Below are 13142 nucleotides of genomic sequence, written 5' to 3' on the forward strand. Positions count from 1 at the left end.
CAACAAGGCAGAACAATTTGGCAGAAAAAGGCCACCGCAAGTAAAAAAAAGACAAACACACAACACTGTCCTGCTCAAAAACACGCATCTGGGAAACAGTATTCCTGATGAACATGTTGCTTTATTTTTTGGTAGCAAGGTAAATTCCGGTCTATTAAATTTGATTACCCACAGTCCACCAGCATATTAATTGTATTCCGTGTTGTTGCACTGCACGTGTTTGTGTTGCATATGTTTAGTGTGTCACGATGAAATAGACTTCTCCCTATGGTTATCACTCAAATACCAAGCCAGGCATACGCAGGCTTTCTCCTTGAAGTAGACGAGCCTGATCTGGTGTCAAAGTTGCTGGGAGAAGTCCATTACGTGTGACCTGGGTGTGAGAAAAGCTCCTCTTCTTCAGAACGTGCCATACGTTCAGGCACTACCGCCTCACCCTGCCTCTCTACTTTAGCAAAGCTGCTCCCCCTCGCATGTACGCGTCGATGTTTCGCCAGAGTCTTCGACGCCCGGAACCTCTTCCCGCACTCGTCGCACGGGTACGGCCGCTCCCCCGTGTGCGTGCGCCGGTGCACGGCCAGACTGCGCGACTGCCTGAAACTCCTCCCGCACTCCGCGCACACGTACGGCCGCTCGCCGCTGTGGGTCAGCAGGTGCCGCTTCATCGCAGAGCGCTGCGAGAAGCGGCGCCCGCACTGCGCGCACGCGTGGCCACGCTCCCCCGTGTGCGTCAGTCCGTGTTCCTTGAGGGCGCCCTTCGTCTTGAAGCCCTTGCCGCACGCGTCGCACTCGAAGGGACGCTCGCCCGTGTGCTTGCGCTCATGGGTCCTGAGCAGCGCCGCGTTGGAGAAGCCTTTGCCGCAGAAGCCGCACTCGAGGCGCCAGTCGCCCGTGTGGGTTCTGCGGTGAGCGGCCAGCCCCGTCGCGCGCGCAAAGCTCTTGCCGCACTCCTCGCACACGAAGGCCTGCGTCGCGCTGTGCGTCGCCGCGTGGCTGCCGAGGGTGCTTCTCTGCGCGAAGGCCTTCCCGCACACCGCGCACACGTACGGCCTCTCACCGGTGTGCGTCCTCTCATGAATCTTAAGCACAGATGGGATCATGAAGCCTTTCCCACAATGGCTGCATTTTAAAGGCCATTCCCCAATGTGGATTCTCAATTGAGAGACGAGGCTCGATTTTATCCCGAATTCCTTTGCACATGCCAACATCCTTTCACCCCGATCGCTCTTCATGTGTCTCTCGGGCAACTCCTTACCACGAGCCTCAAAGGAGAGTGAACTCGTCATCAAGTGGCTTTTCCGATGCCAGGCCAGGTGACGAGGCCTCTTCAAGTCTCGTCTGAATGTCTCGCATGTGCACCTCCTCTCTAGGTGGCCTGAGAATGCAATATTGCCCGTGCACTTCACGCACTTTTGAGTCTTCCCTTTGCAACCTCCAGATGACCCAGCTAACTCACTTTGGAATGACAATGAAGAGGAGTCTGTGGAGACCATCTCCCCAGCATCCGCCTTTTCAGCCTCTTCAGGATATGACCTTTCTGCAAAAGCACGAGGTACATGGAAAGAGAGGGAAGAAAGCCATAGGCAAAATTAATATACACCAAAACTTTGCCCATTGCGGGTTTTCCCATCGCGGATTTGACTATTCGCGGAAAATTGATTGAGGGTACACTTCGCCAATCACGCCCCTGTCACTTGACCATTCACGGCTGCCTGCGAGATTCATGTGCGCATCGTAACAGTACCACTCGAGATGATGCTGCCATGCCGTCTTGTCTCCATCTCGTCTCCCGTGCAGCCCATTGCGGGTCCCAGTTCACGTGCTTCAAGCATCCAGTTAGGTGGTGGGCTTGAGCCGCACAATTTTTATAACATTATCAGTACCCTTAGTTATTGTGCAATGGCCCCTGAAATAAATTTAAGTGGTCGTGACTATAGTGAAAAGAAGCAGCGGCAGGTGAGGTCTCTGAGAAAGTTGAATTACTAGAACGACTTGCGAAAGGTGAGCGATGCATAATTAACCTTGTTATTTTCAGGTTTACTTTTAGGTGTACGTGTAGCGCAGTACAATGTATTACGTTTTACATTCTATACATTTACTGTACGAGTTACACTAACACTATGGAAAATCTTAATCATATATTACGTTAAAATACGTTCAGTTTCATGTTTAGGTTAATATAGGGCAAAGTAAAATAAAGGAGGGGTGGGTGTCGTATTACAAACGGTGAACCAAATCCTAGTTTTCCCATTTGCCTGAGTTTGTGGATCACAGATTTGCTGATTGCAGCTAATTCAAGAACATAACCAATGCCGCGATGGGCAAGGGTTTCGTGTATAACTAAGACGGACGCTTGGTGTGCAAGCCAGCATGGGAAGGTTCTCCCACTGATTTTGTCTTATTTTTGCAGCAGCGATCAGATGACATAGAGACACGGCTGTGTTAGTAAGATGGAGGAAACAGAGTTCTCTGAGAAAGCCCAAGTATTTCAATGGATACAACTGAACGTTCTGCACAGATAGGTTCATGAACATACTTTATGTGCTACTATCTGCTGGCCACTTTGCAGTCCAGCGGGTTCATACGTTTCACATCACACAATGACTGGTGCTTGTTCCACTAAACCTTGCCTCCAAATTGCTGGATTATAAGCGTACGCCACTATGCCTGGCAAATCCACTGCAATTGTGCAACTCCGTGTTCTACTAACTTACCTTACAAGAAGTGACATGTCGGACTTGGGAGACATGTCTTGTCAAACCCAATGCAGTTTTATTATGGAATTAAATTTAGATGCTTAAATTGTGTGTGTGAAACTAACATACCAATGTTTCCATTCTCCGAACAAATATGGGTCTTGACCAGCAATTGAGCACTCTGCTGCCCTGCCTCTCCACTTGAGAACTCTTCATGCCCAATGTAAGATACTCCAGCTTCAGGAGCCACTCCTGCATCCTGTTGCACCTCTTCAGGTCTGAAACTGTTTTTTCCAGCCCACAGGTCCTCTTCTACAGTTGAAGCTTGTTCCAAATCTTTAAAGTCTTTAGATGCCGTACCAGCTCCTCCTGTTTGGGGATCTCCTGCAGCCAGCTCTGACTGCAAGTTTTCCATCTCTCCAGCTATCAGGCAGTGTTGTTCAGCCTGGCAGTCCTTCAAAGGTGCTAGAGTTTTTTGGAAGTCCTGCACCTCTCCAGACTCCATGGCTACTTCTTCGGCATAGAGATATGGTGGAGCTGGCTCTGTCTGCGAGTTCTCCGTATTTTTAGTCGCATAGAAGACTTCTTCAGCATGGGGGTCCTTTACTACAGCTTTATCTTCTTTAACATTCTCCATTTCTCCGTAACATACAGCATCTTCAGCCTTGCGATGCTTCTCCAAGGTCAGCTGTGCCTGTGAGATATCCATCTCCTCAGACCTTAAGCAGGTTGCACCAGCCTGAAGATGTTCCATGAGAAATGGATCTTCTTTCGAGCCATCCGTGTGTACAAACCCCACGTCTTCTCCAGCATGGACATATTCTACAAGTACAGTCCCTGTCTCCACGTTCTCAGTCTCTCCAGACATCGTACAATCATCTTCGGTTGCCTCAAAGGCTTTTGCTGGATGAGTTTCTTGCGGAAGGTCTTTCTGTAAGCCTTGTACCTCTGTGGACCCCATCCCAACTACCTCAGCATCGGGGTTCTCTTCTGGAGCCAGGCTTTCTTGCGACTCCTCCACCTGCTCGTAGCTCAAGGTGACTCCAATATCCGGGACGTTCTCTCCTGAACCTGTAGAAGCAAGCGCAGTGCACTCAGATTACCGTGGATCATGGTAGAAGTGTACAAGAAAGTGAAAATGTTCCGATCTTACACGATCCTCCATATACTTGTGCCTGTATTATCTATCCTCATTGTACTGTCTGCCCCGTGTTCACTTCCCTCACAGGAAAAGAGATCCGAAAGACGCCGTGACCATCTGTCATGGTCCCACAATACCCACCTCACTCCCACACAAGAGTCAATGTCACAGCTCCATCTCCATGGTTGTCATTCTCTCGGGCATGTTTGCTCTTTTGGATATCATTCTGTCTCCAATCTCATCCGTTGACCATCATCTCTTCCAGCTAATGTGGTCTGCCCAAGGTAACTTATTTTTTAAGTCAAAATTATATCTCTAAATAATGTGTGTGATGTATAGGTAATAAAATAAGTAGCAAAAAAAAACACAATGTTGTCTTAAGTTTGAAAATAAAACTCACACAACGCACCTCCACCTGGGACTTCTACTTCCACCTCGGTACGCATCTCATACGCTTTGCTTCCCTCCTCCGCCGCCACGAACTGCTCCTCTGTGGGACCACAGAGATCACCACCACAGGGATGGTGCCCGTCTTGTGCCGTGACACACACAGGAACATTTACTGTAAAGTGGCATTGACGATAAGACAGCAATGGTGCTACGGTAGGTGCACTTTAGTCAGGCCACATGGAGAGGTGAAGGCTTGAGAATGAAAGTCATGGGACGTAATATATTTTGGAGCTTAAAATACCAGCGATTGGCACAACCACACTCTTAACTAGAATGAGACAGAAATAAATGCTGCTTTAATATTGCCCTACTGGATAGGCAGTACCTTGTAATAAAACTATAGCCATATATGTCGAGCATCTGTGAGCTTCTTACACAATCCGGGCGAGCCTAAACATCATTAACACTCCAACAACTCAAGTACATTTTTTATCAATTAACACTCCAAAAACTCAAGTACATTTTTATCAATAAAATTCCAAACTCACATCGGACAGCCCGCACACAGAGCCCGGGTATACATTAATAAAATGACACCCAGATCTCCCTTGCAAAAGAGACAATGTTTCATGCATGTCAGTGGGTTTAGTTAATCTCCTGGTTTAATAAATGACACATACAAACAAAAGTTGAGTGTTGTTTGTGTTACTTTATCATTTTAAAAGACAAAACCACCTTACCTGCAGTCCTATTCTCCACCAACAGTTGCAGGCCATCCCAGGTCTCCTGAACATTTCCATTCCCGGACTGCAAGACAAACATCACCTGCTGGGCCACAACAGGGCTCTCTACGTGCTGCCCACCCAAGAGGCCTGCCATCGAACAGACATCTGAATGAGCCACCCATCATTATACACGTCTGTGGTTTGCAAAGGGTGTTTCGCCTAATGCATACAAGAATTGATCATGATCAAGACATCATCATAGTTAAAGCCGTTCATGCCATCGCACCTTGCCAACGTTTTCTACCCTCCATCAGATCCCACAGCTGCTGCAGTCATCTGTCCAGACAGTATCCTACCAACTTCTCTTAGATCTTCACCTTGATCTTTTGATTCATGAGACCACTCCAATGTCTGTCTCGGTAATCGGCTCTCCTTCATCATGCACGTCCCACCCAGCATGGCCGTTTTTGCCTAATCATATCGACACAACTTACTTCCCATGATCTCTTCTGGACATCTGCACTGCTTATTCTGTCTGGTCACCACACCAAGATCATGACACTTCTTATAGTTAAATGGTTACAGCCACTGCTTTGTAAGAAGTGCAACTTGTGCTGCACAACCTCACCGTGGCTGTCTGGGTCTCCCATAATCAGCCACGTCTGCTGTCCATGCAATGCTGCACTCTCCTGGAGGAGCTCAGGCACAGATGACACAACCGCCACTTTTCCTTCTTCACACACTCTGCTCTCTTGCAATATCAACATCTCTCCCTTCTCATCCCCTCCAGCATCTGTAGATGAGAGACAGAATCATACCCCATTGCGAAGTTTCATAGAGGCGGATACAATCGTGAAATTCCCACTTCCAGTGCAATCAAATTTCACGAGATCAAGCACTATCTAGGACTGAGTCTGGGTGAACACCATGCGTAAACAGTTGTTATAGACTGATGTGGGGCTACGTTATCAGCATAGGGCAGTGCAGCAAAATCCAGTGTAGTACTGTATTATGATCCAATATATTTTCCGCAACTGCACCAGTCAGCACTGACCAGCATTATCAAGTGTTGTTAAAGAATTATAATTCCCAAAATCAGCATGGGGTGGTAATCAGCCAGCGGTGGAATGATAAAAATGGCTGTATATGTATGTGCACACATTATAATCACTCACCACCGTGCTTCAGCATGTGCTTCTTCAGTGAGGCAGCCCTGGTGAATGACTCATGGCAGAATTGACACGCGTGCTTCTTTGATGCAACCTCCATTATTTCTGGCCCGATGCCTCCCCTCGCATGTACGCGTCGATGTTTCGCCAGAGTCTTCGACGCCCGGAACCTCTTCCCGCACTCGTCGCACGGGTACGGCCGCTCCCCCGTGTGCGTGCGCCGGTGCACGGCCAGACTGCGCGACTGCCTGAAACTCCTCCCGCACTCCGCGCACACGTACGGCCGCTCGCCGCTGTGGGTCAGCAGGTGCCGCTTCATCGCAGAGCGCTGCGAGAAGCGGCGCCCGCACTGCGCGCACGCGTGGCCACGCTCCCCCGTGTGCGTCAGTCCGTGTTCCTTGAGGGCGCCCTTCGTCTTGAAGCCCTTGCCGCACGCGTCGCACTCGAAGGGACGCTCGCCCGTGTGCTTGCGCTCATGGGTCCTGAGCAGCGCCGCGTTGGAGAAGCCTTTGCCGCAGAAGCCGCACTCGAGGCGCCAGTCGCCCGTGTGGGTTCTGCGGTGAGCGGCCAGCCCCGTCGCGCGCGCAAAGCTCTTGCCGCACTCCTCGCACACGAAGGCCTGCGTCGCGCTGTGCGTCGCCGCGTGGCTGCCGAGGGTGCTTCTCTGCGCGAAGGCCTTCCCACACACTGTGCAGACATACGGCCTCTCACCTGTGTGTGTGCGTTCGTGGGCTTTCAACTGCGCAACTTTTAAGAAGGCCTTTCCGCATGCCTCGCACAGGCACGGGCGGCTCTGCGCATTGTGGATCCGGGCCCCGTGCCCAGACAGAGCTTCCGTCGTCTTGAAACGTTTCCCGCACTCCGCGCATTCGTGTGGCCGGGTTTGGGAGTGGGTGGCGCGATGGCACGCCAGCCCACACGTGCTAGCAAACACCTTGCCGCACTCCGCACAACCGTGCGGGTGTTGCTGCACGGGCGGGCGACGTGTCCCAAACGCGGCGTGCACACGCCGGCGGTGCTGCGTGAGGCTCCAAGCGAGGACAAACGACTTCCCGCACTCGTGGCAGCCGTGTGGGCGCTCGCTGCTGTGCTCCCTCTTGGTGTGACAGCGCAGAGCCTGCTTTTGTAGGTAGCTCTTGCCGCAGAGCTCACAATGGAAGGGCCGGTCGTGGGCATGTGTGAGCTGGTGTGCAGCCAAGAGGGCGTCTGTCTCGTAGTGACGGCCACACCGAGGACAAGCGTGCAACTTCTCAACAGCTTCTGCAGGTGACAGTGAGAGTGGCCTATATGGCTTAACACTATTTAAAATATGGTAATACATTAGAGCTTGGCATGGAGATACATCTTCTTTAGTTCTTTCGGTAAAGTCACGTAGAATGAGAATAAAATAACAAATTGATAAAATAAAATAACATGTCTGTAATCTAGGATCTTGGAAACATGGGTTGATGAATCACAAATGAGTGGAATCTCCAGACAAAAACGGACTGTAAGGTGGCAGTGCGAATACAGTACAACATTCTCATAAAAAAATAAGCGAATTGGATGAATAAAAGTTTATATTTTTGACACTGATCTAACATTGGCCTCAAATGATGTAAACTCAAATATTTGTTTAAATGTCACATACAGTTGCACAAAAAAATTAGATGATATTTCTAACATGTTCCATTAAATTAAGAATATATATTTTTTCTTGCAAGAGAGAAGAAGTGACAATGATCACCACCTCACCTGTGTGCATTATTTTCTCATGTTTCTTCAGCTTGTAGTCGCTAAGGTAAACTTTGCCACACAATGCACATACATGGTGCCGTCTTCTTTCCATGCAAGCTGAGGGCAAAGGATGAACATGTAAAACAAATTTAACCACGTGCTTTTAGCAGCCTACTGTAATCCCAAGTGCATTTTTCTGGGTAAGGCTGAAACCCTGAAACTACCCGCAGCAGTGCTTGGCAAAAGCTTGACAGAACGAAAGCTCAACACGCAGCCCAAACCGGAACCCTGCACGTGGATCACAAAACTCAAGTTACAAGACTAAAGAGACAATGAGAGGTGTGCGTGTAGGTAGGTAGGTTGAATTCTTAACCAGGCAAGAGATCAACAGGATACTCCTCTTGTGCTTGAGGTGTCCAAGTGAATTCAGGGGTAAATACAATGTCAGAGCACTGACAATTATAATCAAACTGAGCTATCAGCATCATTTTCATTCAGAACTTTCAAAGTGAACAGTACATCACTTTGTGTCAAAGAGCCTCTGTGACGAAACATGAAATCCCTTCAGATGCATTTTTATATACACTAGACCACCTTGTCAAATACCCTACTTAGAATGCAGTGTCCTTCGTATTCAAAAACCTACATGTTTAATCATCAGAACTCGACAAATAAAATAAAAATCCAGATTTAGCATAACGCTCTATTGCACAGTTATTTGTGACTTAGTCATGCCAAATAGCTCACTACACTACAGAACCTGCAAACAAAGCAGGCGGCAGAAAACTTGGTTTCCGTTTTGGGTTCTGTATGCTAACTCAGAGCACTGACAACTGATTCAAAACTAAATCATCGTGGTGAGTGATCGTCTGAGTGACTTTGCCACCTCCTCGTCTATCCGATTGAGACTCACCAATGTCACCAGCGTCAATACGGATTCCTCCTCCTACATCTGTCCGAGACTGTTCACCCTCTCCTGGGCTTGAGCTTCTTCCTGTGGATGGTGGCTCTGAATCGTTGGTATCCATTTACCTCGATGAGCCTCAATTCAACTTTGCAGTTTAGCTTCCAAAGCTTTCAATCATTCTTACCTGGGGAATCCAAAAAATAAGAAATTAGCACCGATAATCAGGCGCGGTTCGTCCGCTTGGGGCGTTGGGGCAACCGCCCCATCAAGCAGCTGGAGATGAGAAATCATTTTTCTAATTAAAAAATACTTTTCAATAAATTATTTTGTTGTGTTTAATTTGTTTTAATAAAATGATTCTTTCAACGTGGATTTCCTGATGAAGATAACATTATAAGTTATTCATTTTAGAAACCACTGCAACACCACGGTCTGATTTGTGCCTCGGGGAGGTCTCACAACAGCCCCATCTAGTTGAAATATCACGAGCCGCCAATGCTGATAATGCTCTTTGAGTGATGGTACAAACGCATGAAAATATTTCACATGGAATATCCCTTGACATACGTTTGCAAGGTTGCCCAGTGTCCAGTGACACATACATAGCAAACGCAAATATTTAGACTCGAAGACTTATACAGTTTGCATTTATATGTAGTTATGTTAATGATGTATTGCATTTCTCGTGAAGTTTCTCAATCTTTAATTACCTATACTGGGAAATATATAAATGGATAACAGACAAACCTAGTCCCATTATCAAGTGTTTAAAATAAGTGTATTAGTCCTGTGATTAAGCTTTATTCAAGTGCTATTATACCCCACTGCTGCACAGTAAACATTGATTCACGGGCAAGTGATTGAATGGGCTCACGAGTGATTCAATTAAATTAACAATGAACATTAGATTGAATTGACTCGCCTGAACAATACACGACTATGGCCAACGAATGGGTACAACCCGCACTTCCCGAGAAGCGAGTTTGGCTACGTGCGGTGCGAAAGAAGTTCAACGTACAGTTCATTCTTAATGCATTTTAAAACGCTTAACATTTTGACACACGCACAAACATCTTGTATTCACAAATATTGTAATAAAAAGATACGAGAACATCAAAATATAGACATCACTTGAGCACTCAAGCTCCAATAAAGTCCAAGAAACAATGAAACCAATAATTAGATTTTATACAGCGTTATGTATGCAAATAAGTGAATGGACGAATAACCATTATTGTATGCACGGAATGAATCAAGGAATGGTTGAGGTGACGAGTGATTTTATGAGTATTGAACGTACATTCGTGCATGACCTAGTGTTGCCACCTGTCCCGAATCGTACACGGAGAGTTCGGGAATTGTAATTATGTTCGGGTGGCAGGAGTTGTTTAGTGCCGATATCTGATAACGGTAGTGTTTCACTTCATCACAGTAGCAGCTGGAGATGTAGGCTGAGACACATGCGAATATGACGTGGGAAATGTGGAAACCCTTAGCACGAACGGATGAAATGCATCGCTAGGAGTGAATGAATGAGTCCGAGGTCTCAATCAATGCACTAGCGAATAGGTGAACGAATTAACGTACGAATAGGTTACATTTGTAACGACGTGAATGAGTTAATGAACGAATGAGACGTTGCATGAATGAGTGAATGCACCGCCAGTTGCGGCCTACTGCGCCTCTCACGCGCGTTGATGATGGCTCAAGGACCGCACAGGGAGCAGCAAGCGAGCCCGGCTTGCATCCCACACGCGCCCCGTCGCGTTTATTATAATCTTACACGTCCGATCATCATCATTATTATTATAATTCACGTTATATCTTACCTATACAACTCGGCTATCGCCACGGAAACTTCACCTCGGCGGCGTACCAGCGGCGCTGCCTGCCCGGCCCAGCGGTGCACCGCGCGACGCAGAGGCTTGTGGGAAACGCGGCCAGACCCGGCACGTGTTACCACGGCAACGTCGCGGCAACGTTGGGCCCAACGTCGGGGCCAACGTCGGGGTCAACGTCGTGACGTTGGGACAAATTCTGGCCCAACGTTCCACGTTGACGAGGACGGTGTGGGTGGCCGATGATGTTCTACGTGTGTCTGTATAAATGCTGAACTGTCGTTTTGCACCGTATGTAGCCAACCGTGCTCATCGGATGAGCCGGGGTCAAGGACAACACACCGCAAAGAAGCAGAGAGTTCGTCACTCGAGATCCTAGATGATGATATAAAAGTGCATAGCTGCCACAAATGATAGCCCAAGAGCGTTCCAGACGGCCGCGGAAGCGCACCTGAAAGTGCGCGATGCAGTGACCGTCTTAGCTCGAGTGACATCTGTAAATCATCGACACAGCTGTCGATTAAATTTTCATTTAAAGCTTTCGTGACTGCAGGGATTCATAGTATTGGTTCTTTCGGTAAAGTCACGTAGAAGGGAAATAATAATATAATAAAAATATAAAAATCAATATCGTTTTATATAAAAAAAACAATATTGTTTTAAAAATATAAAAATATTGTTTTATATTAAAAACAATAGTTTTATATTTCTATTATTTTATTGATTCCCTTCTACGTGACTTTACCGAAAGAACCAAGAATATAGTTGTCGATTACTTCATCACTGCTGCTCATATCAGTCGGGTCACGTTTTTCTTACATTTAGATGGTTGGCTTAAGAGTGTCACAATGCTCTTGTTCAGCAACTGCCGGTGGTGTTTGCAGAATGCGCCAAGGCCGAGGAGTTTTTTAAAAATACATTTTTTGCGTCGAAACGTAAGGCTGATTGAATCAAGAATATTGCATGTTTGTGTGAAGACAGGTGTTAGGATCCATCTCTAACAGAGGGTCATTGACCAAACATCTGCCAGTTCAGCTGCATTGGTTTGACGAAGCCTATTGGTGAGAAAGACAATGTCAAAACTGGTCCAGTTTTGATTTTATTAAACGAAGGCTGCTGATGCTAAGCCCTCCAAAGAGGCTATGTGGCTCAGGATGCATAAATGTACTTATGCTTGTCAAGGGGTATGTCTGCTCATTTAGTTTATTATTCTCAACGACGCTGATTATTTTGTATAGGTATATAATTAGTATGACCATCATCGGCAATGATCAATGCAGTACTAGGTCAAGGCCTCCACAAGCCACAACTAAACTATGAACGTGTTTTCTTACCAGGTAAAGCCCACTGAGCTATATAGGTATTTTTCAGAAGCGACCTGGCCACAAATGATAGCTCAACGAAGTGGCTTATCTTGTGGAAATGCAAATCAGCCAAATGCTCTGAACGCCTGATGTTGATTCTGAATGTGGAGGAAAAAACTGGAGGACCCGGATAAAAATTCACGCGACCACGGAGAGAACATGCAAACTCCAAGTATACAGGATAACGTAGGCTTGCTTTCGAGATCAATATTATCCATGAGCTTTGTTTGGTTAGATCCGATGTGTCGTTTAAACCCACCACCACCTGACACAGCCAATTAGTAAGGTTTGTCAGCTGATTGTATTGCTCTAATATACAGGCGTCGGGATCGAACTCACGACCTGTACACACCAGCGAGATATTTAACATCTTGCCACCGTGGCGCCCTCTGACGATCCAACGACTCATCTAGCACCACGAACTGTTTTTATTGCTCCTTGATGGACGACCTCAGACATGTTCCGTTATTTTGTCTCGGTTTGTTATCTTGTGGATTCCGGTCTGCCTTCAAAAGCTGTGCAAGGAAAACATTCGTGGTTTTCTTGTTGTTCCTCCAACAGCTATTTCAATAGTTTTTAATGGTTAAGTAGTTAAATTCTAATCTCATGTAAATTATCTATAAATCTGAAGATCAGTAATCGTACTTAACAGAAAAAAATTGCATTCCTAGAATCGATCGGTATTAACCTTGAACCATTTGCAACCACGTGTTAACATGCATACCACTTCCAATCTAACAGCAGGAAGGACATCTTGGAAAACATTGTATTTTCCTGTTTTTCTATGTACAGTCCCACTATATATCATGCAACACAATTTAATAAGCTATACTCTTGCTGATGAGACAAAGAAAGTTAATAAATGGGTCGTTTGCCTGCTGAAGCAAGCATTATTACAGAAGACTTGGTTCCAGATAGCTGAATTACCGTACTAAAATGTGAAATAAAAAAATGTACCGATGCACCATTGCCTAATATTTAATTACAACAATTTACCATGGCAGTGCAAAATAGTCATTATTTTTTATTTTGTACTGTGGTATGAATAGGGAAAACCCATATTTTAATGCACAATTAGATGCAAGTATTGAGAGTAATATTTGGTTTTATTTAATGACCATTACATTCTGATCCAGTGTCTAGAAAATACGGGATTTAAGAGTCTGCTTAACCATGTTTAATGATGTAGCTTGATG

At 46.3% G+C, this 13142-nt stretch overlaps 1 protein-coding gene across 6 annotated transcripts; it reads right to left on the minus strand.

Moving 5' to 3' along the window:
- Nucleotides 1–68: 68 nt before the first annotated feature.
- LOC116939608 (uncharacterized) lies at nucleotides 69–13018 on the minus strand. Of its 6 annotated transcripts, none has more exons than XM_032948217.2 (9): nucleotides 10574–13018; nucleotides 8751–8928; nucleotides 7856–7954; nucleotides 6128–7381; nucleotides 5581–5745; nucleotides 4968–5099; nucleotides 4247–4327; nucleotides 2826–3767; nucleotides 69–1537 (listed from the first exon to the last, which is right to left on the minus strand). In XM_032948217.2, the coding sequence occupies exons 2-9, from the start codon at nucleotides 8863–8865 to the stop codon at nucleotides 363–365; spliced, it is 3963 nt and encodes a 1320-aa protein (XP_032804108.1). In that variant the 5' UTR covers nucleotides 8866–8928; nucleotides 10574–13018; the 3' UTR covers nucleotides 69–362. The 6 variants fall into 6 exon arrangements, with proteins under 6 accessions (XP_032804108.1, XP_032804107.1, XP_032804106.1 ...); XM_032948216.2 differs by having other exon boundaries at nucleotides 4238–4327; XM_032948215.2 differs by having other exon boundaries at nucleotides 4247–4369.
- Between the last annotated feature and the right edge of the window lie 124 nt (nucleotides 13019–13142).

The sequence above is a fragment of the Petromyzon marinus genome, chromosome 6 (assembly GCF_048934315.1).
Source record: "Petromyzon marinus isolate PM22_M1 ecotype Great Lakes invasive population chromosome 6, UKy_Petmar_22M1.pri1.0, whole genome shotgun sequence".
In the NCBI taxonomy this organism is placed as follows: Eukaryota; Metazoa; Chordata; class Hyperoartia; order Petromyzontiformes; family Petromyzontidae; genus Petromyzon; species Petromyzon marinus.

Excerpts from the sequence above, each read along its gene's own strand:
- LOC116939608 (XM_032948214.2), bottom strand. The coding sequence starts at position 8,865 with ATGGATACCAACGATTCAGAGCCACCATCCACAGGAAGAAGCTCAAGC. Across the intron at positions 7,382-7,855 it reads TGAGAAAATAATGCACACAG|AAGCTGTTGAGAAGTTGCAC; the intron begins GTGAGGTGGTGA and ends TGTCACCTGCAG. Across the intron at positions 3,768-4,237 it reads CCCAGGTGGAGGTGCGTTGT|GTTCAGGAGAGAACGTCCCG; the intron begins GTGAGTTTTATT and ends TTGCTTCTACAG.